Raw genomic sequence first — 27,762 nt, 5'->3', positions numbered from 1 at the left:
GTGTTTATTTGAGGAACAATGAAAACATGCTTGTACTAAACTGAAGTCTGGGATGAAAGTGAATCACCTCCTAAACCCGTTCCCGTCCAACTAATCCACTCCGCCCTCTTCCTCTTCCCACTGTCAGCCAACCCCAAATGTCATTCCATTCCATGGTCCCTTCGGCTCACTTGAATTACTCACCTGAATGCACCCCTTACTGTCGTGTTCCCCAGTCTTGACCTGTCCTCTGGCTCCAAAGAGGAGTCAGAGGCAGAGGGGACTCTCTCCATTAATCCAGTCCCTGCTGGGCCAGGGCCTCCCAGACCAGAGGATGTGCCTCTACCTGACTCCTCTGGTGCAGAAGACACTCCTCCATTACAGCCTTCACCACCCCGTAGGAGCCAGAGGTTACAAATCAGGCAGTAGCCCTTTAAGAAACAAACTACTTCTCTGAGGGGGTGTGCAGTTAGCTGCAGGTCTTGAGCTGCTGGCCTTTATAAGGCTTCAGAAAGCCTTTGACTGTTGCTGAGTCAACAGCTCTCCTTGCTTGAATCTCAGCTAAGTGGGAGCTAGCCAAGGTCCTGGAAGACCCTGCCTGGTCTCACTTGCCTGGCTATTCAGCACCCTTAAACCAGACTGGCCTCCCTTCGCCTGGACTGGCCTTGTCTTGGCTTGATTGGCCTTGACTCAACTTGACCTGACCTGACCTGACTTGACTTGCCAGGTCCTTGCCTGTACATACCTTGCTGGTTTTAGTCCCTCTGGATGCCTTGAATCAAGCTGGACAGGACACTTATGAGAAATAACGGCAATACGTAGCGGCATTTATGTAGTACAGGGGAACAGAACTACGTAAGCCTGGGGGCTAATCCAGCCCACTTGGGGGTCCCAATCTGGCCCTTTGGGGCTCCCCAGATGGCCAGCCCACCCCCCTCCTGGTCTCACCCCCTTTTCCCAAACCACTGATCATTTTGTGGTTTCTCAGCCTTTGTGCAGTTCTTTCTCCATTCTAAAAGGTTGAAATGCTTCTATTAAGCTTAGTTGTTGGCTGTAAGAGCGATAAGCTACCATATGCTGGTATTTCTTGCTCCACCCCTTTTACCTTTGGCCCCACCCACCACCGGAACATGGCCCCTGAGAGCTTCTTCAAAACGGAATTCACCCCTCAGGGTGAAAGAGGTGGCTCTTGTCAGTGGGACCCCTGTGGGGTGTGGGCCCTCAGCAGATGCCCAGTCATACCTACTCTTGATGCCGGCCCTGTGTTCCCCTCTCAGAATGAAGTCCTATAATTCAAAGTTGTTGAAGGGAGATGAACCACATTGGAGGCAGGAGCGAGTTATGCCGACTCTTGTCAAAGGGTGCCAGCATCTTTCGAGGGCAATGAAATGGGACATGTGGCATGTCCCCTTACTTATCTTCCCTCCTTTTTCCCCCCTTCAGTGGTTTGCCTATTCCTTCATGGTGAAGTGCCTCATCACCCTCTCCACAGCTGGACTGTTGATCCTGATCCTGGCTTTTCACATCAAAGAGATCCAGGTAACCGTAACTCTCTGATATTTCTCAAATGATCACATCAAGCCAGTAAGTTAGGCTGAGAAAGAGGGAGAAGCCCAAGGTCATACAGTGAGCTATGTAGGAGAGTGGAATTTGAACTCGGGGTCTCCCTGGCCCTTCTCTAGCACTCCATCTACATTATACCAGCTCTCTTTTGTAGCTATATCTTGTTATATTGCACTTTAGCATATTCTCTTACCACTTACTCGTCAGGAGGCCTGTCATTTGGCAGAAAGGCAGCATATAAATAGTTTAAATCAAGAAAATAACAAGAGCTGAATGGCTAACTGGAACAGTCAAGATTTTAGCACCCGAGCTGGAAACTTAGGAGCTCTTTTTATTTCTTTACAACATTTGTATACCACTCTGTATCTAAAGCAGATTCCAGAGTGTTGAACATAAAAGGTAAAATAGTAAAAAGATTAAAACACCGTTATTAAAATTATTCGTTTAAAAAACAGAATGCCAATACAAACCGTGGCTGGTCAGTTAAGGAATGCTTCCTGGAATAGAGCTGTTTTCAGGAGGTGCTGAAAGCAACACAGTTTTGGCGCCTGCCTGACCTCCAGGGGCAAGAAGTTCCAAAGAAACGGGGGCCACCATACTAAAGGCTCTTCTCTGGGTGGACTCCTGGGAATCAGGCTTGCTGCACTGAGCAGGGGGTTGGACTTGATGGTCTTGTAGGCCCCTTCCCACCCTATGATTCTATGACTCCAATCAGGCCATCGATCCAGATAGAAGCATGCCCTGTCTCCCCTTGTGCTTTGGTGTATCCTTTTTTCATTTCCATGAGGCTTAAAGCAAAGAACTTTCCAGTTGATAGAGCCCTGTGGGCCACATCTGTCTCCATTATTGAGACCCATAACCTGCCTCCTGAGGCAGCCATTTCATGGTAGGGTCACCTTCAGGAACAGAGGTTGTGGCAGGCAGTGTTTGTTTTGAGGGCAGCAAAGACAGAAACAAAGTAGAGGCAGAACTGCCAGGCATTTTTCCATGTATTTTTTACACCTTGAGGCAAATCTACCTTTTTTTGTTTTGTTTTGCTTTTTTTTTGTCATGGAAATAACAAAAATGGTTTGCTCCATTAGCTTGTACACATTTGGTGTCACGTACAGGGAGGAAATAAATAGGTGCTGTGCTTGTTAAAGAGGGACAGACAGGCTATTTGGGGGTAATTATGTCCTCAACCTTTGGCCAAGATTGAGGCCTGAAGCAAATTCTTGGCTCTCTGGTGAAGGGCAGGTCATTGAGCCTAAAGGTGGCCTGACCAGGATTCCTGGTTTTGGGAAGCTGCATCCATCACAACATAAAGCTTGTTATGGGAAGACTTGATCGACATGCTTTGATGCTGTGACTTCTCCTAAGAGACAAATCCCAGTGGGAAAACACACATTGCACCTGAACCGCAGAAAGCTGAAATTAATCAACACATCCTTTGTTGGTATGTTGACAACCAGGGTTTTCCAGAGGGAGAGAGACAACGGGGGAAATTTACTGTGGGCCCCCACAGATCAGCACCCCCTTAGCTCAGCTTCTGCACATATCATTGGCCCCTGTCCGGCCACAATGGTCACCATGCTGGCTGGGGATGCCGGGCATTGTAGTCTAACACCTTTGGAGGGTACCAGGTTGGGGAAGGCTGCTCTAGGTGGCTCTGTTGCCAACCAAATAATAATAGTAATTGTTTTGGGATAAAATATTTCATTTAAGCAGAGTTCAAGTATTTAGGAAAAATAGCCTATGTCTGAGTTTTATTAATGTTGTGGCAATAGGAAGATCAACCTTTCATTGAGTTTCATTTCACCTTTCATAATTCACAGCTTGTAATATATCTATAACCCAGAAGACCTCCAGGAGGGACTATAGCTTAGTGGTAGAGTACCAGCTGTGCTTGCAGACGGTCCCAGGTTCGATCCCCGGCATCTCCGGGTAGGGCTGGGAAGGAATTCTGCCTGAAACCCTGGAGAGCCGCTGCCAGTCAGTGTCATCAATACTGGGCTCGATGCACCAAGGGTCTGACTTGGTATAAGGAACAGCTTCCTATGTTCCTATGGATAACAAGTATAGCCTTGTGCACTAACCAGACAGATAAGAGCCGTGGATTTTGTATTGTAATTTGTAATGCAATCAAAATGTGCATTTTGCTGCTGCTGCTGCACCTGTTGTGATAGGGACATAGGAAGCTGCCTTATCCCGAGTCAGACCATTATCCCATCCAGCCCAGTACTGTCGACAAGGAATGGCTGCGTCTCTCTAGGGTTTCAGGCAGGAGTTTTTCCAGCCCTACCCGGAGAGGGTGGAGATTGAACCTGAGACCTTCTACATGCAAAACAGGCACTCTGCTACTGAGCTACAGTCCTTCCTCTGCCCTAGTGATAGGGAGTTCCACCTGGATTTGATTGATTGACTGACTGACTGATTGCATTTATATCCCGCCTTTTTTCCTCTTGCAAGGAACCCCAGGCGGCTTACATTACCCTCCTCCTCTCCATTTTATCCTCACAACAACAACCCTGTGAGGTGGGTTGGGCTGAGAGTGTGTGACTGGCCCAAAGTCACCCAGTGAGCTTCCATGGCCGAGTGGGGACTAGAACCCGGATCTCCCGGCTCCCAGTCCAACACTCTTTGCCACTACACCACACTGGCTCTCATTTTGAACTCCACTGTGATGCTCCTCCGCTCTATAAATTCATTTTTTAAAATGCTGGGTACAGCTACTAGCATTTGGAGGGAGAGAGGCTAATGGAAAGAGCAGGTCGGGAGTTGAGACGTGTACCTTCAAGGCCTGGGATGCAAGCCCAGAAGTTTAGTCTCCCAGCTCCATATAGCTTAACCACATTGTGAGGCTGACAAGTGAATGACACTTGGAAAATACACCTCAGAAGGTTTTTTTCTTTCCTCTGGGCTGTTTGATCTGTGCTGCTGATCTGAGTGAGCCATTTCCTGGCTGAGTCATGGCATGTTTCATCAGTCACTTATGGCTAAGCTGCTGTTGGCTGGGGATACTTTGGATGGCGAATGGGTGTGATTTGTGGGGTCTCATGTTGTTCCTCTTCCAGTTTCCCTCATATATATTTGCCAAAAAGCAGTTTTTGGTCGTTCAGTTCATTTCACTGTCGCCAGTTCAACACAACTGAAAGGACAGGGTGGCCAGGTGTCCTCTTTTACAGAGGACCATCTTCTATTTGAAGGACTGTCTTGTTCAGTTCCGGTTTATCTGTAAGAACCATAAGAACTGTTGCCTCTTAATTGTTGGCCCTGAACAGCAGACTGAACAGGCAGGCAAACAGGTCACCTGGTCATAGTCCTCCACATTAGGGCGAGATGTACTGTATTTCTATTTAAATTATAATAATTATTTCTCAGTTTGCATCCATACCTATCAGTTAGCCTATGCAAATGCTGTAGAAATCATTCTCTTTTTTGTTGATGCATTTCCTCTTTTTTGTAGATTCATAAGTGGCCACCCTAACCCAGAATCTCTGTCTGTCTCTCTTAAGATCTTCCACTGAGACCTTATTCTAAGTGTCATCCTTATCGGAAGCATGTTATGTAGTCACAAAGGAGAAACCTTTTCAACTCTGGAATGCCTTCCTTAAGTGGCTGCTTTATAGTCTTCCTCCACCAGTTTAAGACGTTTTCATTTACCCAGGCATTTTAATTTGTATAAGCTCTCAGCCCGGCTCAAAAAAACCCTATTTGCTGTCTTTCATTTGGGCTGTTGGATGTTGGCTTTTTATTGTATTCACTTTTAAAACAGTTATTTACGTTGTCGTATGCTGTCCCAGAATCTAATTTGATGTAGGGTGGCATAGAAATAGCTTCAATAAGTAAATAAGATGGTGCCTGCCACCCGAGGTGTTTTTTTTTTTTTGTATTAGAAACAACTGTATTAAATGCAGTTTCCAAAAAAATCTGTCTAGCCGACTGGGGTCAATGTACTATAAAACTGTAGAATATAAAATGCGTAATATATTGTAGGGCAGACAAGTAAGGAAAAACTTATCTAGGAGGAGCCGAGTCACTGGTACCGTCAACCACATTAATAAGAATAAAATTATGTCTGATGCTTTGTTCAGACAAAGCCAATAAAGACACCCCAACTGGATTACATAATAGAACTAAGCCTGTTGTTCCGTTTTAGTCCTCATTTTACAGTAATACAGTAGCGGCTCTTAACAATGGTTGGCTTCTATGCCGAGATGGAAATTCCTCAAGTCCTATCAACCTGCTGCGTACAGAGAGATGCTGACTCCTTGAGTTGCACAGACATGCCTGGAGGTGCATTGGCAGCCCACGGATCTAACAAAGATACGTGGGCTGCCAAAAGCCTGCCTGCCAAACAGTCTAAGCCAGGGGTGGGCAACTTGTGGCCCTCCAGAGGTTTTGGCCTTCAATTCCATTATCCATCCCCATTGGCTATGCTGGCTAAGGCTGATGGGAAATGTAGGCCAAAACATCTGGAAGACCACAAGTTCACCATCCCTGCCTAGGCGATCCTGCTGCCCTCTAGATGTGTTGGACTATTGGCCATGCTGGCTGGGGTGATGGGAGTTGTAGTCCAATACATCTGGAGGGTGTCAAGTTTGGGAAGGCTGCTCTAACTGCTGTGCAACTATCACAATACATTTGTACACCACACGTACATTTGCAGACACACAACATGACAAGCAACAGAACAGCAATTTCTAAATTCAAGGTATGTATGCTCTATGGAACATAGAAGCTGCCTTCCAGTATCCAGTTCATGCTGGTTCACATAATCAGTGTTATGACCTGATTCACACATATCTCTAACCCATGGTTTATTTAGCCCATGGGCAGCTGAATTCTGGGTTGTTGTGATGTGTGAACTCAGCCACACTAACGAGCCATAGTTTAACCGCAAACAACCCAGAAAGAGAACCCATGATGAGAAGAGAATCGTGAACTCTGGGTTGTTGTTACATGTGAATCCAGACTATGGGTTGTTCGTAGGTCGTTTTGCCAGGCTACAGAGGTAGTGGGCAAGTGGTAAAAAAACACCCCCACAAACCCGGCCGCTCTATATCCTAGTACTACAGTGCCACAAAGGCATTTGGGATACAGGGAGGGAGCAGACGAAGGAGGAGGGAAACAACCAGCCCAGGGATTGAGAAAACAAACCATGGTTTGTTCAATCTCTGTTTGTTCAATCTCCCAGACAAACCCTGGGTAGGGCAACAAACCATGAGTTAAATAAACCATGGGTTAGTGTTATGTGCAAACCACGTTTATTTGTTCATCTAATCCAGTATTGTCTACTCTGACTGACAGCAGCACTCAAGGGTTTGAGGCAGAGAGGTTTTCCCCATCAACCGCTACCTGATACTTTTGGGTAGGGATGCCAAGGACGGAACCTGAGACCTTCTGCATGCAAATCAGTGCTTGATCACCGAGTTCTGTTGCCTGTAATAAAAGGACAAACTTTCCACCCCCAAATGAATGATGATAACTGGATTTAGCCTTTGTTTAATGCTTTAAAATATGCAGAGCCATTCGCAGACATAATGTTGTTGCAAAACCTTCCAACAACCCTACGAGGAAAGCCAGTATTCTTCCCTGCTGCAGATCTGGGGCTGGGGCTGAGGAGATGGTGGTTTACCTAAAACCACTTTGTGAGGTTAGGACAGAGGTGAGATTTGAACGAGATACTTCCTGATTTATAGACCAGTCACTTAGCCACTACACTACACCAGGGAATGGGTCAGACCCGTTATAGAGGAAGATTCTAACATTTGGAACTTCTCAGCTTTGGAGCAAAAATAAACAGGTCAACATGCAGGTTTGGGACCTATCAGAGCATCTTCTGAAACTGATAGACAGCTGATTTGGGACAAAGACACGAAAATTCTTAGATTTATATCCCACTCTTCCTTGGAAAGCTCAGATCAGCTTTATGATCTCCTAGTGGTTTCCTTTCCAAGGCAAAATACACCCACTTTGGCTTCAGCAAAGCTACAGCACTCGATGTTCCCATTCCATCCTTACGTTACTTCTTTGAGATTAAACCTGTGCAGTCCTTTGCCAGAGGGTGTCGCGATGAGCATCTTTGCGATGTAGTGGGTAGAGCTGCCTTCCTCAAGCTGGTGCCCTCCAGATTTGTTCAACTACAACTCCCAGCATGCTGGCTGAGGGATGCTGAGAGTTGTAGTCCAACACATAGAGTGTCAGATAAGAACCAGGGAGACCAGTATCCCAGTTTCCATTTAGCCATGAAGCCCAGTGGCTGACCTTGGGCCTGTGAGTCACTCTTAGCCTAAGGAATATACGAACTGTTCTCCTAATCACACAAAGTGGAGCTATGTATGATTCTCCCTCTCTGCTTAGTTTCCGCTCCTACTCTCCTGCAAATGCTCGCAGGTCTGATTCGGATTGGAACTGTGGCACTTCAGGAGAGGAGGGTTTAAGCTCCCCTCACCTCTGTTTTTTGTCCTGAAATTCCATCTGCCCATGGGAGGCTTAAAAAAAAGCGGGGAAAGCCTCCATTTGAGTCTCCCCCCCCCTTTTTTAACACCCCCCCCCCAGTGTGGATGTGCTCTACTACTGAGCTATGGCCCATACTACTGTTCTTATAGTGGGAGCTGGGAAGTTGTGATCCTTGTATTCCCAGGTCTGGCTGGGGAGCGAGTGTGTTATCCCATCTTGGAGAAGAGTACACTGGGCAAAATCCAACGTAAATCCTACTTAGAGTAAAGCCATGGAAATGAGTGGGACCTAACTGATTCATGGCTAGCTTTTGACTAAGTTATAACGGAATTAGTCATGACTAACTTAAGCGCCATTCATTTCAGTGGGCCTACTCTAAGTAGGGTTTTGCCCACGGGATGTTATCTGCTCTCTTTCCCCTCTAGCTCTTCATGCTGGATAACTCCCTGGCTGACTGGCGGATTGCAGTCAGTGCCTCGAAGCTGGGTCTGATTGCGCTGGAGCTCTTGGTCTGCTCCCTCCACCCCTTCCCAGACGGAGACTTCCCCTGCCTGGACCCCAAGCCCAAGCAGACGTTCCTGTTCCTCTCCGATGTTGACATGCTGCTTTCGCTGCTCATGTTCCTCCGGCTCTACCTGGTGCCCCGGGCTGTGCTACTGAGGAGCAGCGTGTTGGGAGACGCCTCCTATCGTAGCATCGGATCCCTCAACAAGATCCACTTCCAGTATCCGTTTGTGCTCCGGGTGATGGTGAACAGCCAGCCAGGGCGGGTGCTGCTGATCTTCACCATGGGACTCTGGCTCATCGCCTTCTGGGTGCTGTCTGTCTGCGAACGGTGAGGATCTAGTGCAACCTTGCAAAAATTTATTTACTGACAGCATTTTTAACCCCGCTCTTCAGCCAGAATTAGCTCCCAGAGCGGCTTACAAAGATCAGGAATAAGGCAGTCCCTGCCCTCAGGCTGACAGTCAAAAAGTCACGACACAAAAGGAAAAGGGGTTGGGAGGGAGGAGGAAAAACGAAAAGCAAAGCTCAGGCGCTGGTATGTAGTTTCAAAGTTCTTATAGGTGTTCTTTCTGGCAGGGAAGGGCAAAACAAGCTCCCTGCAGCTGTTGCTTCTCTGGCTGATATATGGGGCTAGGTGGACCTCCCCCTTGCTGTGATATTTATCCTGGGAGATGGGATGGTGGTGGTAGTGCATGGTAGTGTGTTTGTTCTGGCAGGAAGGGGTGAAACAAACTTCCCACAAATGCTACTAGCCTGCAGTTTTTTAAAATAGCCTGCTGGGGACTGGCAGAAGAGGCACCAAGAGCTCCAACCCTCCTCCAACAGCCCGCTGCATTCCTGTGCTGGGCCTTGAGGATAGGGCTGAGTCGTGGCTCAGTGGTGGAGCACCTACTCCCAGGTTCAATCCCTGGCATCTCCAGGTAGGGCTGGGAAAATTCCTGGAGAATTTCTGCCAGTCAGTGTCAGCAATACTAGGCTAAATAAACCAAGGGCCTGACTCAGTATAAGGCAGCTTCCTGTGTTCCCAGGGTCTCCCGGCAGCCCACTTGTCTTCTGTGCTTGGCACAGAGGAGGGATGGGAGTGTTGCATCCCTCCTCCACAGCCCCTCACTTGTCTGCATGCAGATCCTTGCCGCCTATGGAGACCAGTAAAGTATTTCAATACAGGGCTCATCTATTGACGGGCATCATGGGAACATCTGCCAATCCAGACGCTTGGGAATCTTGGGAAAGCAGCCAACTTGAGGAGGGAACAACCCAACAGGTTGTTCCTTGGGAGAGTGGCCATTTAATCAGGATGACCAGATGGAAAGAAGGACCAAGTCTCCCATACCTTTTACCCAGGAATCTCAGCAACTGTACTCTCCCCTTCCTGACAAACTGTGCTGGAAGAACTTCCCTCTTACTCAGCAAATCAAGGTCCAGGAATTCCATCCTCTGCATTTGGTCACCATGCATCTAAAACACCCAACTGGCAGCCATTTCATTGCCTGAAGCAAAGGATGAGATGCCCCACTCCACCTCCGAGTGCGGAAGCCAGTTGGACTGGCAGTTGAATCCAACCCTGGCGACGGGATCGCATCTTGTGAGGGCATCTGAGGGCTAGCTTAAGGAGTGAAGTATGTGTGAGACACACATGGCTCTCTCCTTCAAAGCCTTGCCGCTGCTTGTTAATATCGCCCCACCGTCAGGATTTGCCACCTGAGGTGGCTACCTCACTCTGCCTAACGCAGGGGCGGGGAACCTCTTTGAGCCTGAGGGCTGAATTCAGTTACGGAGATGTTCTCGGGGGCCATATTCCAGTGTTGGGCAGGGCTGAAAGCAAAGGGGGTGGTGACAAAGGCAAAAGGGGTTGGGCCAAACATCCCAGCATATTTTAGCTTAAAGCTCTTACTGACAGCAACTCAAACCTTAGGAGAGGCATTTCAACTAGAGCGGTGCACAAATGGCCTCTCAAAATTCTCCAGCCTATTTGTGGGCAGAGAAATTGGGGGGACAATTTCACCGAATTTCTCCTAGAGGAGGAGAAAATTCTCCCAACAGTTTCTCACAGATAGGGCTCACTATTGACAGGGCTTGTAGCACAGCTTTTTTCCCCAAAGGGTTTTTGTTTCATTGCACTGCTTCTGTAGGTGGCAACAGCATCAACTGTGTTGAGGCTTCCACTTTTTTGAGGCAGAATTTTGAATTTCTTTTGGTGGTATTTTTGATCTAATTACTGCGAGGTGGCCCAGGGTGCTGTGTGTGTTTTCTCTCTCTCTTACACATCTTTCCATTGCTCTGCAGCCCCCCAGGCCACCTGCACTTCCTGAATGGGAAAAGCCCCATGGGAGGAATTGCCTCATGATGTCTTCCTCACGATGGCTTTAACTGAAGTGCGGGAATCTGGGGAGGCGACAGGCTGCCACAGAGATTACTGTACAGTGACAGACAGGACACTCATGCACACTCCTCAGCCACCTCATGAGTAACATAAGCACAAGAACCCCAAACCCAACCCATGAGAATTTCTCCGAAATTTCTCCTCCTTTGAATTTCTTTTTGAAAGCAATTTCTTTGAATGAGAATGGTCGAAAAAAAATGTGGGAGAAGTTTCCAGCACAGCACTAATTTCAACCTTTTAGAATGGGGAAAAAAACTACACAAAAGCCAAGCAATTGGTGCTTGGGGGGAAAGGGGGTGGGGCCAGGAAGAAGTGGGCATAGCCCTCTGAAGGACTCCAGAGGGCCAGATTTGGCCCCCGGACCTGATGTTCCCGACCCCTGACCCAGTGGTAGGGCCAGCCCTGCAAGAGCATCTTGAGAAGCACAGGGTTGTCAAGAGCATTATGGTGATCAGCCAAAATAGTGAATCTTGTAATGTGAGTAGGAACTATAGTGATTTAGAAATGGTTGTATGGGGGGAATCAGTTCTGGATGACACCAGCAGGGAAAGGTTGCTAAGGGGTATCTGACTACTTTCAGTTATGTATATAGTTTGGTAGCAATTCACTGCTAAGTTTGTTCCCAATAGTTCAATCTCTGTAGTTCAATTTATAATCTTGAAAACATTATAAATCTTTAAGTGAGATATTAAAGTCCAACTCATTTATTGTGGCTCTTATGGTCCAGGGAGCCCACTAAATCAGTGGCAGACTTCTAGTCCACGAAAAGCTTGTGCCACGATTAGATGTGTGACCCTTTCAGGTGCCACGGGACTCTGTTGTTTTTGCTAGGATAGAGTAAAACGGCTTGTGACCCTCTGAAATATGTCACAAAAATTATCAGTTGTCTCTGAGAGTTGCTCTACATATTAGATCTATTCTGACCGGCAGCTGCTCTCCATACCGGAGTTTCTTCTGGCTGGAGGTCTCGGGGATTGTGCCAGGAGCCTTCTGCATGCGAAGCATGTGCTCTGCCACTGAGCTGCGGCCTTTCCCATAAAGCAGTGGTGGTGAAAGTCTGGCCTTCCAAATGTTGGTTGGCTGTAACTCCTATAACTCCTAGCTAGCAGAGCCAATGGTGAAGGATGATGGCAGTTCCAATCCAGAAACATCTGGAGGACCACACCTTCCCCCTCCCTGTCATAAAGGACTTCCTTCCTCTCCCCAGTCTGAAACAGTCCTGAACTCTGCACTCTTTATTTGCAGAGAAGCCCTTCGTTTTTAAAGGATCGTCCCTTTCTTGTGTCTGACAAACTCAGCTGATGAGCTGGAAGTTAGCAACCGATTCGGCCTTGGTGGAAACCAATAAACTTTTTTTTATCACTTTAAATGACACTGCTTCAAAGCAGCAGCAGCAGTAGCAGAGTTTGTATGTACGATTTTAAAGCAGCTGGAAAGCAGCTCAACTGTCGTTCACTCAAAGCTGCAGAGTTGTACATTTGCGAGACCGTCTACTCCCATATGAACCAGCTCATACACTGAGGTCTCCTTTTGAGCAACTTCTCTAGGTGTCTCCAGGCCTTTGGCTTGCAACCAGGAAGAGGGCCTTTTGGGTGGCGATGCCGTGGCTATAAAATGCTTTCCTCAGAAAGGCTTGCCTGGCTTCTACTGTTGCGGAGGAGTTCACAACTGCGCATGGACAGAGAGCTAACATGTCAGGGCTGGTGCCAAGGACTGGCATTGTAGGTCACCCGCAAAGGCCCACAAGCCAGCAGGGGGGCCACTTGTCTTTGCTGTCTGTCTAACTGCCCCACGAGCAGAGATAACATCAAGGAACACCAGCTTCTACTTCCTTGCTTTGTCTGGGAAGTGGTACATGGATTGGTTCCAGAGGGAAAGGGCAAGTGTATGGGCAGTGACAAAGAGATGGCCTCACACAGAGAGCCCCCCCCAAGGCATTCTAAGCCCCCCCCCCCAATTTCTGGAACAGATGCTACCTGCTCTTAAGGTTTTTGGTGCCAGGAAAAGACCTTTAAATTTTTTTTCAGGTCTTTAAAAATGTTGTTTTATTGATTTTAACTCTGATGCTGCTATGTTTTTACTGCGCTGCTCTTTTGATATGTTATTTGTTTATCTTGGTTTTTCTTGTTTGTTTCTCTTATTTTAATACTGCTCCAAGCAGCTCTGGGAGCAGTAACACCCAAGAGAGGGATTTATTAATCCCCTAAATAAATAAATACATAAAAACACATTTCATATTGAACCTCTCTCATTTCTACCTGCCAGGCAGCATATGAAAGAGAATGAGTACCTGGGTGGAACGTTTTGGCTGATTCCCATCACTTTTCTAACCATTGGCTACGGGGACGTGGTGCCAGTCACCGTGTGTGGAAAGATGGTGTGTCTGTTCACTGGTGTCATGGTAAGTGACATGGTTTTGAGTTGAAATGTATTCTTGCATAAATTTGGAATGCCCCCCAACATTTTGAATGAGGAAGTTAATTGTCAGAAATTTGAAGGTGGATTTGAAGGTGACTTCAAAATTTGAAGGTGGAGTTGAAGGTGACTTCAAAATTTCAATTCTCAAGTGCTTTTGGATCAGATCTCTTGGTCTGTTTTTGATTTTGACCAGGTTCCAAATAAGAAATTCCATAAGCTGTCAAATGCTATGTATCCCTTTCACGTCATCTGTCTAGTGCTACATAGTGCTGCAAATCAGCTATTGGCAAATACTGCAATCAGCCATTGATGTCAGAAAACAAATATTGGGTTGGAACCAGAATTAGGGCACAATCCTATAGGGATAGGTGGCCGCCTCTGAACTTGGAGGCAACTGCCTATCCAGTGCAGGGCAGGAGAGGCATGGAGGGGATTGTTCACTCCGCGCTTCTCCTGCCCTGCATTTGTGGCTAGACAGCCAATTTCTGCTGTCTAGCTGCGGGAAGGCGGAGCAGGGGAGGAGGCTGCTGGACAGCACATAGGATGTGTCATACTTGCATTTCTGCCTTTCCCACCCCGGAACACCCCATTTTGGCCGCTCTGCGCTCCTCTTCCAAGTGTGGAATGCGAGGCTGTTCCATGCTGCCTACAAGGCAGTGCGGAAGGCAGTGGGGAAGGTCGGTTCTCCGGGAACTGACCTTGGAGCAGGGGCTCCGGCCATAGAATTGCTCCCTCCGCCATGCTTTGAGTAGACCTACTGAAATCAACGGGACTGAAGTTTCAAGGGCTCCTTGGAGGGCTCTCTCAGTCTAATCCAGTAGCCAAGTCCAGACACAGACAAAGGGATTCTTTTCAAAGCTTTATTCTTCTTTTATAACTTAATAACTACAGGTAGCAACTAGATCTGAGCAGCAGCATCCCTATGCCCTAAGGTGGAACAGTTGGTCCCCGTTTGAAAGGCAATTACTGGCAGACCCCTGAAATAAGGACTAGGGAGAATCCCTCCCCTTTTCCCTTGGATCCTCTGGGCGCAACCGTTCTTTGAGCGCCAACCGGGCGCTACGCCTCCTTTCCACGCTCTCCATTTGGCACCGCTCTCTGCGTCTGCGCCGCGCATCCAACCAGTCTGCTATCGGTGCTGGGTCACTCCCTGGACTGCTTTCTAATCTTGGAATGTTGGTGGGAGGAATCTCTGTCAGCTGCGGGCCCTGGGAAAAAGGGGCGCGCTCCTCTCCCAGGAGCAACTGCTCTTCCTCCGAATCAGAACTACTCTGGGATTCTATGGGCTCAGTGTCCACCCTGACATGAAGTTTCAATAAGTCTGTTCCAAGTATGATTAGGTCTGGATCCAACCCACTGAAATTAAATAGCATTAAATAGCAAGTATATTTGGAGAATGAATACTGAGCATCAGCGTTCTCATGGTGCCATGTCCTGAATGTTCTGACCCCCTTCCCCCAGGACCGTTGCCCTGCCCTGAATCTCAGAGTGTGTTTCTTCTAGTGCAGCACCTCCTGAGCGAGCTGTTTGCTCTCTCTCCAGCAATGGTTAGGACTGGCAGAGTCAAGGGCAGGCACGGTTGGGCACCTGCCAAGGGCCCACACCCCATCAAGGGTTCACTGACAAGAGCCCCTGGAGTTGCTTCTCCTCTTCATCAGTGCAACCTGCTTATTCACCTGCCTCTTGCCCTGGCCCAGGCAATCATGGTAGCGAGAAGGTGAATCAGGAGATGCCACTACCCAGTTGTTCACGGGCTCCCTGCCTGACCAGCAAGTAAGTGGTAGCAGTGGTGAGAAGGAAGATGAGGAGCGACAGGAGCTGCTAACCATGGCAGTGAGAAGGTGGACCCATGGAGGGAGGGGCCCCATTGAGGCTGTCTTGCCCAAGAGCCCTCAGAAAACGGGAGTCGGCCCTGGCAACTGTAGCCCTGAAGATCTCATTGGGAGCTGCCTTATACTGAGTCAGACCATCAAACCGAGTGGGTCCATCTGTTGTCTATAGTACAGTGACTGGCAGCAGTTCCCCAGTGTCTCGGGCAGGGTTGCTTGTTTCCCGGCCCTTCCTGGAAATGCCAAGGATTGAACCTGAGACTTGCTGTCTGCAAAGCATGTGCTCTCTTCTGCTAAGCCAGGCCCTCTCCCCACTGTCCTTTTCCCTCTTCCCCCCTCAGCCCAGCAACTCCTAGTATTACCTGAGGCACCTACCGCATCTCCTCCACAGCCCCATTTTCGTTCCCTCACGATCTGTCCCGTTATTTCACAGGGAGTGGGCTGCACAGCACTCTTGGTGGCCGTTGCTGCAGATAAACTGGAATTCAGCAGGCCCGAGAAACACGTTCATAACTTCATGATGGATATCCAGTGTGCCAAAGAGGTAAGAGAACCCATTGTGTATTGGGACAATTGATTTACACAAAACAACGTGATAACCCAGGTTTTGAGTTTACTGTGGGGATAGATATCTTTCTTATCTTTACACTGAAATGTCCCCTTCCTTGTCGTTTACCAGAAAAGACAGACTCGTAGTAGAAACCAGTATTTCACTTTCCTGATTCTAGATGTGTGTGTGCTTGTTAGTTCTACAGTTCTCTATTTTTAAACGAAGCATGGTTTAGCTGTTCCCCCCCTAAACGTTTGCACTCTGTAATAGGGGAGGGTAAGAGGGGAAGAAGAGGTAAGAGAGAACCCAGGGAAGCAAGCTTCCCAATGATGTCAGGAAAGGCTGTAGCTCTGCATGCGGAAAGTCCCAGGGTCAGTTGCTGGTATCTCCAATTAAAATGATCTCAAGTGGTGGAGCTGGAGGAAGAGGGCCGTAGCTCAAGAGGCAGAGCACATGCTTTGCATGCAGAAGGTTTCAGGTTCGATCTCTGGCATGTCCAGGTAGGGCAGGAAAAACTCCCACCTGAAAAGGGGCGGGTGAAAAGCCCCACATGTATGTGGCCTCTTCTGCAAGTGGTGGAAACTTCAAGTGAGTTTCTGGCTCTTCAGCATTTTCCTCTCTTATTTTCATTATGACCTTGGCAGGAACCATCTGAATGTGCACCACAGACCACAGTTTTAAGAACCTCTAGAAAAGGAGTGGGCAACCTGCAACCCTTAGCCAAATTTCAGAAGTCCTCTGCCATCAGTCAGTTCAGACATCTGGCAAGACATAGGTCTCGCTCACCCGGAAGCCCATTGGGAGAGAGCGCGAGCGAGTGAGCGAGAGAGTGAGCAAAGCAGATGGCAGGGCTCATTTTTTTTAAGCACCACATTTATATTTATTAAAGGTGCATTCACCCTCCCCACACGCACACTTTCAGAAGCAGAACTGAGTTTTAAAACGTTGGAAAAAATGCTTCTGGGGAGAAGGGTTAGAAATGTTACTGGTTTCCAGCCAATCAGTGCTGTGCAAAGGCAACTTTTGCTGTAAAGATGCACAACCAGCTGCATATATTTAAACAAAATGCAGTGAATTTGCTTCTGCAGCAAGCTCACTGCTCAAATTATGTACGTCTCTGCACAAAGCCTGTTCTTCACTCTCAGAAGCTGCACTAAGGACCCTGTCTGTCTCTCTAAACAAACGCAAATGTTATACAAATCCATGCTCTCTTTTGTCCACTGTTTTGGTGATACATTTCCTCGATGTGCCAGAGGCCACCCTAGTAACCTGCCAGGCCTAATGCAGCCCACCTGCCAAGTATGGTGATTTGTCAGGGCCCCAATAAACCTCCTTTCTTGAGATGGCAAAACACGGGTGGGGGTGAGGTGTTTGCCATGCATCTGGCAGGCTGCAATACATATTTGGTGGTCTGCGATCTGCTTGGCGGGGATCACAGGTGGTGCAGGCCTTCTCCAGTGACAGGTAAGGGAAAATGAGCTTCACTGATCCACCCAATTTTACTTGCACCTCCAGATGAAATGCTCAGCTGCCAATGTGCTACAGGAGGCTTGGCTGTTATATAAGCACACCAAGAGGAAGGATGGACGGAGACAACGCAAGCACCACCGGAAGCTGCTGGCGGCCATCCATATGTAAGTGATGAACGCCGGGTAGTGGCTAGTCTTGGTTTAGCTCCTATCCTGGGAGGGACTGGAATCTACTGGTCAGAGTGAATAGGGCAGTGTAGCTGGAGTTCAGGACTCCTTCAATGCCCAAAGAACGTTAGTTATTGGGTGTGTTAGAAATGTAACGCAGGCAGGCTGGAGCGGTTGTAATGCTCAAGAGGACATGTGTACACTACGGACTTGTATTCCCTTGCTCCAGGGGATCCTGAGAATTGTAGTTCTGTGAGAGGTCCTAGGGATCTTGCACCCTCGTCACACTAAAATTGCACCGGGGGAATGGGGACACGCATAAGTTATACTAGTATCAAACCAATGGACTAGATCAAACCAGTAAGAAAAGAGGTGGGATAGGAAGCGGAAGCCAGTGCTGTAATGGAGTGGGAATGCTGGGGAGCACAGCTCTGGGGTTCCCCACCCCCACCCTGGTGCAGAAGCAGTGGCATTATCTACTGGATCACCAGGGTAACCGATGGCCCCTCTTTGCTCTGGTAAGTGAATGAGGTGATAATGAGTGTGGGCTGGCTGTTGTGTGAACAGCCCCACACAGGGTGGGTAACACAATAGTCTTGTGGCGCCTGAAAGATTAATGACTCTCCTGTGCATAAGCTTTTATTACTAGAGTGGTAAACATGTGTATCTCCCCCCGCCCCATCTTTTCAAAGCATGTTTATTGGTTACGTGGGTATTTTAAATCATACTATCAAGTGTAGTTATGGAAATAGGAAATGGCAATGGTTAGAGATTAATTAACACTGTGTAGAGGAGCGTGAACTTTTGTGCATATGGCACTGGGTGTAATCCTTGATTATGGGAGGTTGTTGTGAATTCTGATAGATATCATCATCGCTCGTATGCAGCTACAGTTATCAGGGTTTCCTGAGGGAAGTGCCTGGGTGAGCCGTGGCAGTCACGTATGTTTTAACCCTTACTCTACACCGAGTTGAAATTTGGAAATTATTATTATTATTTATTTCATTTCTGGGGCAAATCATGACAAATAGCTGAGGCTCTCTGGGCACTTCACAAAGGAAGCACATCTGGCATAGCTGACAGGTTGTAACTCCCTCTTTGATGTAGGTTCCGGCACGTGAGGATGAAGCACCGGAAGATCCGAGATCAAGTCAACACCATGGTGGATATTTCTAAGGTGAGTTTTCTACCGGAGACAGTGATGTCTAGGGGATGGAGTGTTTTCCACTGTATTGAGGAGATTCAGCACATTCCGTCATAACCTGTTTTAGTCTAATAGATATGAGCCATTTGCTGCACACAGGACACTGGCCTTTTCTTGAGGCAGCACTTCTGTGACAATATCACATTTTTCTAGTACTTCAATGCACTATTTGTTGTACTTGGGAAAATGCAGTTCTTCTAAATAGGATCATCACTATCATCATTTCTTTATCCTGCTATTCTTCCAAGGCCAGCACACTTGGTTTTCCCGCCCACCCCAATATCCTCACAACAACCCTGTGAAGTAGGCTAAGGGTATGACTGGCCCAAGATCACCCAGTAAGCTTTATGGTTGACTCCCAAACAAGTTATTATGCTAAATGTATCACTGGAAATCATGACTGTCATTTAAAGAAGTTAATAAGAGGCAAACATGTATGAGAGGTAGTTTTCTGTCAGGACCACACTTGTGGGTAGTGGATCCTTTTCTCCCCCACTGTGATCCCAACAAAAATCGCCCTCTCAAGGTGGCTATTAGCCTTGAAGCTCCCCCCCACACACACACACACACCAGGGGAATAATGGCTGAGGGGGCAATTTGCACTGGTAGCATGAGGAGGGAGGAAAAGGTTGAACCTCCCGTCCTTGTGTGCAGCGGTCCTGACAAAAATCAGGTTTCGCCCATGTCTTTAAAAAAATTTATTTATTTATTTATTTATTTCATTTCTATACTGCCCAGTAGCCGAAAAACACACACACACCGCAGGCATGATTACAAATGATCCCCATTATCATCATCATTTATTATTATGGTCAATGACCAGCATGACAAATAAAAACAGATAAAACACCTACAATAAAATGCAGAGAATTACAGAGTCTCTGAAGTCAGGTTCTGGCGAGTTTTGCATGCTACAGCACAACATTTGGCAACACTAAAAGTTGTGGATGCATTTTTGTCAGAGGGAAAGGAGAAAACATAGAAGGCACCTGACCATTTTGGCAGTTTTAGTAAAAGAGGTTCGATAAAAGATTTGTGTACCTAGTGATAGAAAGAACAATACAAAGAACACGAGTCACCGATTCAACCTCTCCAGAGCCACAGGGGCACTTGCGTTTGCACGAGGGGATTTTACGATATCTTCCCTCCAGAACTGCTGAGGGACAACCACTGAAGAGTGCCAAACTAAAAGCTCTACGATGCTTTTGGACAGAGATCGCAGAAAGGTAATTTGCTGGCTATTTGGCTGGACTGCTGTTCCAGATCAAATATGGTTGGAGATTAAGCCAAGGTCATGTTGGTGTTCAGCATCTATGATACATTGCTTAAGGATCACTCTGGCCTTCTCATATCCCAAGGACATCAGATGGCCCCAGGAGAATCCTTATATCTGGAGCTTTTGAGGCAGGGTTTGCTTCCATCCTGACTGAAAAACATTGTGTAGAATTAATGACGCTAAACCAGTTGGGAGAAAGATTAACTTCAGCCAGAAATTAAAGATAGCAAGCTGGAGTCTAGTTTCAACCTTCTGAAGGCCAGTCTCCAGTTACAGGGTGGTGTTTTGGATGCAGCAAGGTACTTCGAGAGTGGCTCTAAGACATTTAGACTGAACGACTTCCAGAGGTGTAAAAGTGGAATAAGGGCCACGTTGGGCTCCATACAAGACTTGGCCTCAAACAAACCTCTTAATTGCCACTGGTACATAATGCCCTCCGGTGGCAGAAAAATAATTTTGGATGGCAGAAGCACTTCTTTGGGCTAACTCGGCGGCATATTCTGCATGTGCTTTTCGTCCACCGTTAACTTGAAAAACACCGCCCAAGTATTTGAATACCTTTACCTGCTCAGTCTTGTGGCCATTTATATGCCAGCTATATGACTTCAGTCTTTTGGCAAAGACCATTACCTTTGTTTTCTAGTAATTTATTTGGAGGCATTCATCATAGCAATATTGAGCAAGGGCTCACAAGGCGATTGGGACAGGATCACCGTGTTGTCAGCATATCATAACACTGATAGGCGCCTGTCTGCTAGCTTGGGCAGATGGATGTCCGGGTGGTCAAGGGCTTTCACTAAGGAATTATATAGAAGTTAAACAAAAGTGGGGCCAGTATGCAACCTTGCTTTACTCCTTTAGACGTTAGAACTGGGCCAGAAAGAAGACCCTCTGAGTTACATCTAATTTTTAAGCTGGTAATTTCATGGATCTTATACATGAGGAGTAAAAATGACGGTCCACTGTAGAATCCTCCAATTTGTTTCTCTGGAAATGGAATCAAAGGCATATTTGAGATCTATGAAGGCTGCAGGTAAGGATGTTTCGGATTTGCTGATGTAGTTTTCCACCAGAAACTGCAACATTAGCACCTGACCCATGATGGAGCGACCGTCTCTAAAGCTGGTCTGTTCATCAGCCAAGATACTGTCATGTTCCATCCAAGCTTGGAGTTTCCAGCAAAGATGTCTAGCTCAGAGCTTGCAGATTATGGTCAGTAGGCTGATTGGATGGTAGTTTCCTGGATCATTCTTACTTCCCTTTTTAAAGTTAGGGACAATAACAACCAGACCCCGGTTAGGAGGAATATAGGCATTTTGGTCTATATAAGTAATGGGATTTGCAAGAAGCCAGTCAGGTAATACTTACCTGGCAGGGTCTACACCTTGATCCTGAAGGTTTTCCCAGGGTGAGGGTCATCCTTTGCACTCCAGGTGTGCTGACCCCTGCAATTTCCCCAAATGTGGGAAACTTACAAATGATGTGTGTTGCATCACACCTCATTCAGCTCTGAGCAGAGATCTGAACCCAAGCCAGTTTATTTAATCCGTAGTTTATTTCCAACACGTTATGCCCTAGCTATTCTGTAGTGATTTCTATGTGTTTGTTCAAATATCTCTGGCGCTTATTAGACCAGCCTTCCTAAAACTGGTGTTCTCCAGCTGTGTTGGACTGGCTGGGGATGCTGGGAGTTGTAGTCCACCACATCTGGAGGGCACCAGATCAAAAAACTCGCGGAGTTTTTTTGCTTTAATTTTCTGAGGGCATTTTGACACCTCAGCTTAAACTGGTTTGTCATTCTCTCTTGGCAAAGAACCCTGGTGACTATAGTTTTTGTTGGTGGTGCGTTTGTTTATGGAGGTTTGCCAACTGTGGTGTAGCAGTTAGAGTGTTGGACTGGGACTCAGGAGATCCGGGTTCTAGTCCCCACTTGGCTGTGGAAGCTCACTGGGTGACTTTGGGCCAGCTACTGACTCTTGGCCACCTCACAGGATTGTTGTGAGGTTAAAAATGGAGAGGAGGAGGATCATGTATGCTACCTTGGGTTCCTTGCAAGAAGAAAAAAGGTGGGATATAAATGTGAAAGAAATAAGCTCTCAACCTATTGTTTTGGCACTCAGGCCCATTGCCAGAAATACAAGCGAAGGCTTTCTTTTTGTAGGTGTATAAAAGTGCTTCTGTGCGGGACTCTATACTCAACCCATCAGAACCCTGCCCTACCTCCACCCCTAGGGTGGGCAGCTTGGGGCCCTCCAGCCATTTAGGCCTACAACTCCCATCAACCCTAGCCAGCATACCCAATGGTGAGAGATCATGAGAGTTCTAGGCCAAAACATCTGGAGGGCCACAAGTTGTCCACTCCTGCTCTGCTCCCTGACTTAAAGGGTAGTATAAGCACCAGGCTGTGCCAGGTTACCCAAGGTTTTTGCTTCTATTTTCGTAATTGTGAGAGCGGGCAAATGTGAGCAGTGAGAGCTAGGGATCACCTGGAGAAGAGCCTTCAGTGTGGTGGCCCCCTCTCTTTGGAAACCCCTGCCCCTGGAGGTCAGGCAGGAGCCAACACTGTGTTGCTTTCGGTGCCTCCTGAAAACAGCACTATTTCAGGAGGCATTCATTAACTGACCAGCGATGGTTTTTATTGGTATTGTTTTTTTAAAAAATATAATTTTAATCATGCTGTTTTAATCCTTTTATCTTTTTACTATTTTACCTTTTATGTTCACTGCTCCAGAATCTGCTTTAGATATGGAGTGGTATACAAATGTTGTAAATTCAAAAAAACCCCTCCTAACAGAATTCATCTCGCCCCTGAACTACAATTCGCATGATACTTTGGGAGTGGCGGCCAGCCACATTTCCTCTTGTATAAAATCTCTACTGGTGTGTGATTTATTTATACTGTAAAGCAGTATAAATTCTCAACCTAGTGTCTCCCAGATGTTTTGGATTACCCTTGATCATTAACCATGCTGCTGGGAGCTGTAGTCCAAACCATCTGGAGGGCACCAGGTTTGGGATGGCTGGTGCAAAGTACTGCATTCTTCTGCATGCAGCTCTTAAGCGAAGGAGGAGTTCTGTGGTTGGCACTAGCGGATTTGCCCATGCTTGCCTGTCCCCAAGGGCAGAGTGCCACCTATGGGTCACATTCTGGTAAAGGAAATGCCAGAGCAGGGCTGAGCTCTTTCTTCTTCCTCCATAACAGATGCAGATGATCATGTGTGATCTCAGCTCCGGCCTTAGCAGCTCTCACCGGGAGCTGGAGAAGCGGATTGAGTCCCTGGACAGGAAACTGGATGAGATGACCCGGCTGCTCTCCACCCTTGTGGAATCCAAGCAGCATCAGGAACAGCAGGTGCTCTGAATCCCCACCTGCAGTCAGCCAGGTATGGCATCTAGAACTGAACCCCTGTGGTTGGAAACCATTTTTGCCTATTGTTTCAGCGCCTTTCCCTTGGTTGCAGTAGTTTCCCTTTCTGCAGAATGTGGGATTTGCAAAGAGTGTGGAGTGGCAGGGAGGAGAGGGGTAGGGTTTGTGGGATATTGGCGCAAAGGACTCGGGGGTCAAGAAGGACGCGGCATAAAGTTTCCATGCCCCAGCTCCTGGAAACTCACTTACCTGGAAACCTCTTCCTCCCCGCTCCTTTCATTCATTCTGGAGTGGCCCTGCTAATCCAGACCCATTACTTTCAGCAGCCACAAAGCTGACCGCAGTTTTGTCCATGGCCAAAAAAGCACTTTGTGGAACTTTGTTTTGTTCTGCAAGGGGGGGGGGCAGGACTTGAAATGTGACTTTAAAGGTAAGAAAGGGAGCCTGTTTGCTGGCACCTAGGTAAGGCAGTGAGTGGACCAAGTCCACCATTTACTGAGTTTCAGTTAGTTAATGTTTGCTCTAACCTTGGGTTCGCTGGAGAGAAACTCAGAAAGATTTGAGTGTACCGGATTCCTCACTTGGGAATCAAAGGCTTGAGAGAGGTGTTGGAAACTCTATCCTACTTGCTGTAAGATAGAGCCTTTAGCAAACATTGCCATGGTCTATTCAAGCTTTCTTCTGCCCCCAAATGTCATGCTACTGCCATGTGTGTATGCAACACGGAAAAAAGCGACCAAGAGCTTGTGTAGATCGTGAACGGCCAACTCCTCTATTCTCAAGGACTAGCCTATTTTCCAGAGAGCAGTCCAGAGGCTGGACGTAAGTTGGAGTATGTGATGCAGTCGTCGCCCTCTAGGAGTGAGAGATTTACACTTATGGAGCACAGACTCAAATATTGCCAGCACATAACATACAAAAGGAGAAAAGAGAGAGCCCTCCCCCCCACTCCCCGAATTGGGAATTCCCCCTGCCTTAGGGAATTGGTTGAACATGGGGGTGGGGGATCTCTGGGGCAGTTTCGTGTGTGAAGGGGTCTATTTTTCCAGGCCTTCACAGCTCTAGGTAGTCTGCACTTCTATTTTTTACATGAAGAAAATATTTCTTTCCATTTCTCCAAAAGTCAAATTGCAGGCAAATATTTCTTCACACCTTGACTACAGTGTGGCAGTCGCCACAGAGCAGCTAAAATGGCTTCAGAGGCTGGGTCTAGGTTATGGGGGCTGTCTGCTAGCCACTGCACGTCTGCTTTCAGTATTCCCCCTGTATTTGTACAACTGGGACCTCTGTCTCCTTTCCCTTTCAGGCGGCAGAAGAGATTATGCTGATTTCCTCCACCCGCTGGAGCTGCAAGACAGGGAACCTTTAAACCAGCAACTTGTCTTTTCTATGGACTCCACAGTCAAGCTGTGTGTAGGGAAGACATGGGACTACAACCCCACCTTGTGGCAGAGGGAAATCACTACAAGCATTTTGACAAGGCCTCTGTTAGTGCCACCAGATACGAAAAGGGCAAGAAGCAGCATTCTGGAGTTTAGTCTCTTGCAAAGACTTTTTGTGCCTCTGAATGAACAAGCAAAGGTGTGTGTGCCTTGGCAGGGGAATCCTGGATGGAAATCAAAGACACAACATCCACTCATCTGAGAGGATTTTGAGCTGTGAAAAAACAGTTACAGGATAGGGAACGGCAAGAAATGTGCTCAAATAGCGGAAGAAAGGCTCACAGCCATGGAATGCAAAGGTCTTGCCCTTTTTCTTTGGCAGAAGGAACTTCTTCCATTCTGGGCAGGAATCAAATCTGCAGGAAGCAGTTGGTAACTTGCCGCCCAGGATCTCGTGAGATGGTGGACTCCACCCTCTTAGCTTGGGGCTTGTGCAGAGCCATGCGCTTGGTCGCCTATAGCGAGTAGGAAGTGCCTCCAGGCAAGGAAGCTTGTGTGTACTGGGGGTGGGTTGTTTTTTTTTTTAAAAAAAACGTTTATGGTAGTTGATTCTACTCAAAACGATGAACATAGATAGGTGTGGGCGAGCAGGCTGGCTACTGATAATGCACGGACTAGTGAAAATTTGCCAGCCCGCTCTAACACTTGCTACATGGGTTGCCATAAATGGCACTGTAGGAACACAACAGCTTGCAAAGGGATGGTGATATGGAGCAACCAAGACATTAGACATGGGAGGAGCCATAGCTAAGTGCATAAGATCCCAAGTTCTGCTCCAATTAAAATAATCGTAGACAGCAGGGCTGGGGGATAGGCCCTTTTCTGTCGGAGACTTTGGTGGGCTAGATGAACCACTGGTCCAACTCAGTGTAAAACCTCTTCCCATGGTCAAACTCTAAAAAGTTCCGAAGCAGTGGGTTGGGATGCCCAGGAGAAGGGGACAGCTGCAGAGCTTTCCCAAGTGCTGGAAAACTGGGGAGTGACCCACTGCTAAAGATCCTGGCCTGCCCTGAGGCAGAACTTAAGACCTGAATATAGACAGGCATGCTTTTGGTGGAGTGTGGGTGGAGCAGCGCCAGCGAATGGGTGCAGAGCCAGCATCAAGTGTAGGTATGATAGGGCACCTGTCAAGGGCCCGCACCCCAGCAGGGGCCCGCAGACAAGATCACCCTGGCGTTGCTCCTCCTCACCATGGCAACCTGCTTGTTCACCTGCCTCGTGCTCTAGCCCAGATACTGAAGGTGGTGAGAAGAAGAAGCAGTAGATGTCATCACCTACTTTGCTCACTGGCTCTCCGCCTGTCAAGTAAGCAAGCAGGAGCAATGATGAGAAAGGATGAGGAGCAATGGGTCCAGGTGACAATGGTGGTGAGAAGGTAGACTCAGTGAAGGAGGGGGCCCATTGCAGGTGTCTCGCCCAAAGGCCCTTAAAAACCTGGCGCTGGCACTTGTTGGGCAGCAGCTTTTAGTGCCCACCGTTTGTGGTAAAATAGCTGTCACTCTACAAAGATCACCTGGGGTCCTAAACAGCAGCTGCACACCAGTATTGAGCAAGGCATCAACAGGCCCACCTCTCCCCCTCGGGGCCATCTTGTTACACAGTAAGGATTTTAAGGAGGCACCTGATCTTCACCAGCCACTTGCAACAAGGAGATCCGAGTTCTTTGCTCTTGTGTCATGGATGCGGGTTTTGCTTATTTTGCACCGGCTGGATCCGTGTCCTCAACCTACCTCACAGGGTTGTTGCGAGGATAAAGAACAACGTTTTGTAACCTAACCCTGAGCCCCTGGGAAAATAAATCCTGACCAATAAAATTACTATCTATGTAGCATTTGCGCTGTTGACAATTCGTAGAAGTAAAAAAAAAAAAAGAATGCGGCAGGACTGCTGGGTTTTTATGTGCTCCCTCCAAGAGGAGGGGAGCATCTCCCCCTCTCCCATGGAACAGATCATAAACTCTCCAAAACATCACATCTGATAGTGATGAGTTGGGAGTAGGGGAGACTCACAACAGAAAGGATACAGCCAGCAAGATGAACTGGAGCAATTGGTTGTAGACAAGAGGATGGCATGATGCTAAATGGAACCTCCATCTACAAACACAGTATGACCTGATTTACACATAATGCTAAGCCATGGTTTATTTAACCCATGGTTTGTTGCCCTGTTTGTCTGTCATGATCACACAAACTGGCTTGTTTTCTTAATCCCTGGGTTGTTTGTTTCCCTCCTCCTTCACCCGCTCCCTCCCTGTATCCCAAATGCCTTTGTGGCACTCTAGTACTAGGCATATGGAGTGGCTGGGGTTATTTTTTCACCACCCTTGCCCACCGCCCCTGTAACCTGGCAAAACAACCCGCAGTTCTGGGTTCACACATAATGACAACTCATGGTTTAAACAACATAGAATTCACAAGCCCACAAGCCACAGATTCTCTTTCTTGGCTGTTCATGGTTAGGAAACCATGCTTTGTTAGCACGGCTGGGTTCACACATGGCAACAACCCAGAATTCAACAACCCGCACATGGGTTAGTGTTATGTGCAAACCCAGCCTATACCTCTGCATAGTAGAGAAGGCTTTTGCCTTCTTACCCTTTTGGAGCCAACTGTCAGGCAGGTGCTGAGGGAAACACCAACACTTAGATTGAGGGATTTTGATCTGATCTCATAAGGCAGCGTTCATTGTCTTAGGAAGAAGTATGGGCTTTTGAAAGGCGTTTATATTCTCTACTTCAGAATTTTCTTTGCTACCACCAATAATTGACGTATGGCCCATCCCACCTCTTCTCAGAGGGTTTCTACCCAGCACAGAGAATTACTATTTTTCTCTTTAGAAAGCAGAACAGGGACAGACTCTGGGATATCCTCCCAACTTGACTGAAGATGATTCACTTTCTGGAGATGACATAATCCTAGGGTTGTCATATTTTTTACTGGCAGGACTCCTGTACCTTTAACAGCGACATGACAGACAAATTCAACAACTGTTTTTCTTGGAATGGAGACCCACTGATAGGGGAAAGCTTTGCCTGCTGAAATCAGCCTCTCCCACAGTTTTTAAAGGCACAAGAGCTCTGCTTGGAAGAGACAGGCAACTCTAACTTTTCCTACACAGAAAACACGTGGAAACTAACAAGCACTGTCATCCCATTAGTCAATTAAAT

General features: G+C 47.4%; 1 protein-coding gene across 2 annotated transcripts in view; it reads left to right on the top strand.

The window, feature by feature from the left end:
• The window catches only part of KCNN4 (potassium calcium-activated channel subfamily N member 4), a 55,192-nt gene extending 28,739 nt beyond the window's left edge, over positions 1-26,453 (top strand). The window contains exons 2-9 of one of the 2 annotated variants that reach the window (XM_084815265.1): positions 1,423-1,518; positions 8,409-8,818; positions 13,139-13,274; positions 15,554-15,664; positions 17,186-17,304; positions 18,415-18,484; positions 22,990-23,170; positions 24,461-26,453. In XM_084815265.1, the coding sequence (XP_084671391.1) occupies positions 1,423-1,518; positions 8,409-8,818; positions 13,139-13,274; positions 15,554-15,664; positions 17,186-17,304; positions 18,415-18,484; positions 22,990-23,148 (1,101 nt within the window). In that variant the 3' untranslated portion in view covers positions 23,149-23,170; positions 24,461-26,453. Of the gene's footprint in view, positions 1-1,422; positions 1,519-8,408; positions 8,819-13,138; positions 13,275-15,553; positions 15,665-17,185; positions 17,305-18,414; positions 18,485-22,989; positions 23,225-24,460 lie in introns of those variants that run through there. The other variant, XM_084815266.1, reaches the window with a different exon arrangement.
• The last annotated feature ends 1,309 nt before the right edge of the window (positions 26,454-27,762 follow it).

The sequence above is a fragment of the Heloderma suspectum genome, chromosome 10 (genome assembly GCF_057233095.1).
Source record: "Heloderma suspectum isolate Gila_16-S chromosome 10, 16-S_ref, whole genome shotgun sequence".
Classification (NCBI taxonomy): Eukaryota; Metazoa; Chordata; class Lepidosauria; order Squamata; family Helodermatidae; genus Heloderma; species Heloderma suspectum.
Note: the sequence above shows the minus strand (reverse complement) of the source record. Positions and strands in the feature narration are given on the sequence as shown.